At 30.2% G+C, this 2,740-nt stretch overlaps 1 protein-coding gene across 1 annotated transcript; it reads left to right on the top strand.

The window, feature by feature from the left end:
- The first annotated feature begins 1,039 nt into the window (after positions 1-1,039).
- LOC139426111 (golgin subfamily A member 6-like protein 7) lies at positions 1,040-1,531 on the top strand. The gene has a single exon (XM_071183818.1). The coding sequence runs from the start codon at positions 1,040-1,042 to the stop codon at positions 1,529-1,531; it is 492 nt and encodes a 163-aa protein (XP_071039919.1).
- Positions 1,532-2,740: the final 1,209 nt, after the last annotated feature.

Genomic DNA, 2,740 nt, shown 5'->3' with positions numbered 1-2,740 from the left:
CTTCCTATAAATAGACATATTTTTATGGCAACGAATTTGAATTCTTGACACTCAAAATATAACGGATGTTCACAATCTGGAAAATAAGTTGTCCAATAGTTTTTAAACGCATTTCTCACTTAGTTTAAGTTTTCACTATATCCGTGGAATTGTTTAAGATCATCAAATAATTTTTTCGCGAAATTTTAAAACTGTAAATATATTAAACAGCAAAATGAAATTCACCCTTCTTAACTGTGGTAAGAAAATGATTCATCACAATACATCAGAATAGCTTATTAATTTGAGTTATGTACTTTTTATGTGAGACTACTTTGCCCTCATTTGACCTTATTAACCCCTTCCTTCTCGCTCCCGTGAAAATGACGTGGTGAGGTTTCGCCCTCTATTTCTCGCTCCCGTGATATTGACGGGCTGGAGTGTTCAGCAGTAACGCACCAATAAGAATAAAACTAATTCATTTCTTTTGCCTGGAAAACATTTTGTTTCTTATTTGCACACCAGATGGCAGTACCAGGATATTTTCAAGGAAATTGTAGATAGTTAGTTTATTTTAAACTAGATGTCAGCACTAATCAAATACGTAATACAAATACAAAAGCAAAAAAAAGGCACTTTTATGACCGTTTTCTTGAAAATTAACCGATCGTTAAGGGGTTAAGTGTATTTATTCAATTCCTATATGAGATGAACGGATAAATAAAATTACTAAATATTTATTATATTAACTTTAATAGAAAATCGCATTTTCTCTTTTTATTGTAATTTTTTCTATTGCTATGTTAAAATGCTTCTTTTCTTTTTAACTTTTGTGGGAAGGAATCTCATAATTTTGCCTGTTGTAAGGAATTAGATATAAAACTAAACCTTTGTGCTTATAAATAAACGAAATTATAACTTCTGAATTTTTCGCCACAAATAAACCCGATGAGAAATGATCAAATGAATGGATGTATAAAAATGGAAAATAGCTCTCCAAGTCTCTCTTCTAGATCCCTCACTAACCTTTACTTGTTGTTCTTCTAGTTTCGATAAAAAGATGAATGAAGAAATGGACGAACAAATGGTGAACATGAAAGAAAATATTCAGGATATTCAAGAGCAAAGGGAGATCATAAAAAGGCAACAAGAAACCGTGATTAAACACCTAAGAACCATGGTTCAACACCTAGACGCCATTGATGTAGAAATAGAAAACAGGAATAAAGAAAATGAAAACAAGCATGGAGAAACGGAAAATATGAATGAGGAAATGCAATCTACTATTAAAGATATGGAAAACATGAATGAACAAATGAAGAACATCAATGGGAAAGTCATTGACATGAATGAGCAAACTGACTCCATTTATAGAAAAGTGAAGACAATAAAGAGTGGGAAAATGAAGGAAACGAATGAAAAAATTAGAAGGATGAATGCTAAGATGGAGACGATGAAGGAACAAATGGAGACTATAAATGAACAAATGAAGATCATGAATGAACAAATGGTGTCAATGATAGAACAAATGGGAAATTTCTTTAATCAGTAAAAGACCTCGAATGAGCAAGAAGAAAACATGGATGAATAATTTGAAAACGAATATTATAATTGCATTAAAACAAGAGACTGTAAGAAGAAATGGTATAACGAAGGAATAAATTACTATTATAAATTTATTTAACAATAACAAAAACAAACTTTATGGAACAAGAATAAAATTTTGAAGAAGAAAAAAAATTTAAAAACCGTATTTTTAAAATGTTTATAACGATGATTTGAGAAAAAAAACTAAAACTAGCCTCATTTCATTCATTTAATCGAAGTACACAAGCAAAAAATAATGTTGGATCATGATTTTTAAACAACGATTGCGCATAAGATTTTGGCAACTCGTTTGTGCTTTCCAAGAAGACTCACATTAAGAGTAAATTAAATTTCCCTCCGGTTTCCTTCATACTTTCCTAAAAAAAATACTGACTTATTTTGAATTATATCTGAAGGAAAAAAACTAGTTAATATTAATATTCTCCCAGTAGCAAATTAAAAATTTAGCTTTTTATAAGGAAAATAACTTTTAATGCACATGAGACTCTACCTGATACAAAAAATGGCGTAATATATTTTTGCATTGTTTCTGATAAAAGCTCAAATGAAAGAGAGCAAAAGGTACGTTGAAAGAGAAAAAAAGATGAAAAATAGGACAAAAAACCACAGTGGCAAATCAGGATAAAATATATTTCCACTTGCTGTGTGGAAATGAATTTTATCCTGCAGGCTCAATTATGAACAGGCTCGGCTACTGTGGTTTTTCCAGTTTTGTTTCTCTCCTTGATTTTTTTTTCTTTTTTTAGCAACTTTACGTTTTATAATTCAAATCATTTTTGTCTCTTCTTATTCACATCTAGGAAGTCTATTTTTTGAGCATTTGAAGTGAATGAAGTTCTTAATCCGAAATAGAAATTTCTAACAACAAACCGAAAATGCAGGACCCTTTAATTTAGAATACAACAAATAGATTTATTTTAAAATTACTTCATCTAACTTTATTCACTGATTTCGCTTCTTTGTTTGTCTATTTCGCTTCTTTGGAACAAAAGCAATTTTTTATGTTTTACTCACCTCGGGAGGACTTTAATCGGTTTTAGTCCTAACCTTCCAGGAATTAAATAAGAAATAATGGTACAAAAACGCCTGATTTTTCAAGCCTCTTATCGGTTTTTAAAACAGTCTGAAATTTTAACTTCGAATCATTTTAAAC

Source organism: Parasteatoda tepidariorum, chromosome 7, assembly GCF_043381705.1.
Source record: "Parasteatoda tepidariorum isolate YZ-2023 chromosome 7, CAS_Ptep_4.0, whole genome shotgun sequence".
Classification (NCBI taxonomy): domain Eukaryota; kingdom Metazoa; phylum Arthropoda; class Arachnida; order Araneae; family Theridiidae; genus Parasteatoda; species Parasteatoda tepidariorum.
This window is presented reverse-complemented; position numbering and strand designations above follow the sequence as displayed.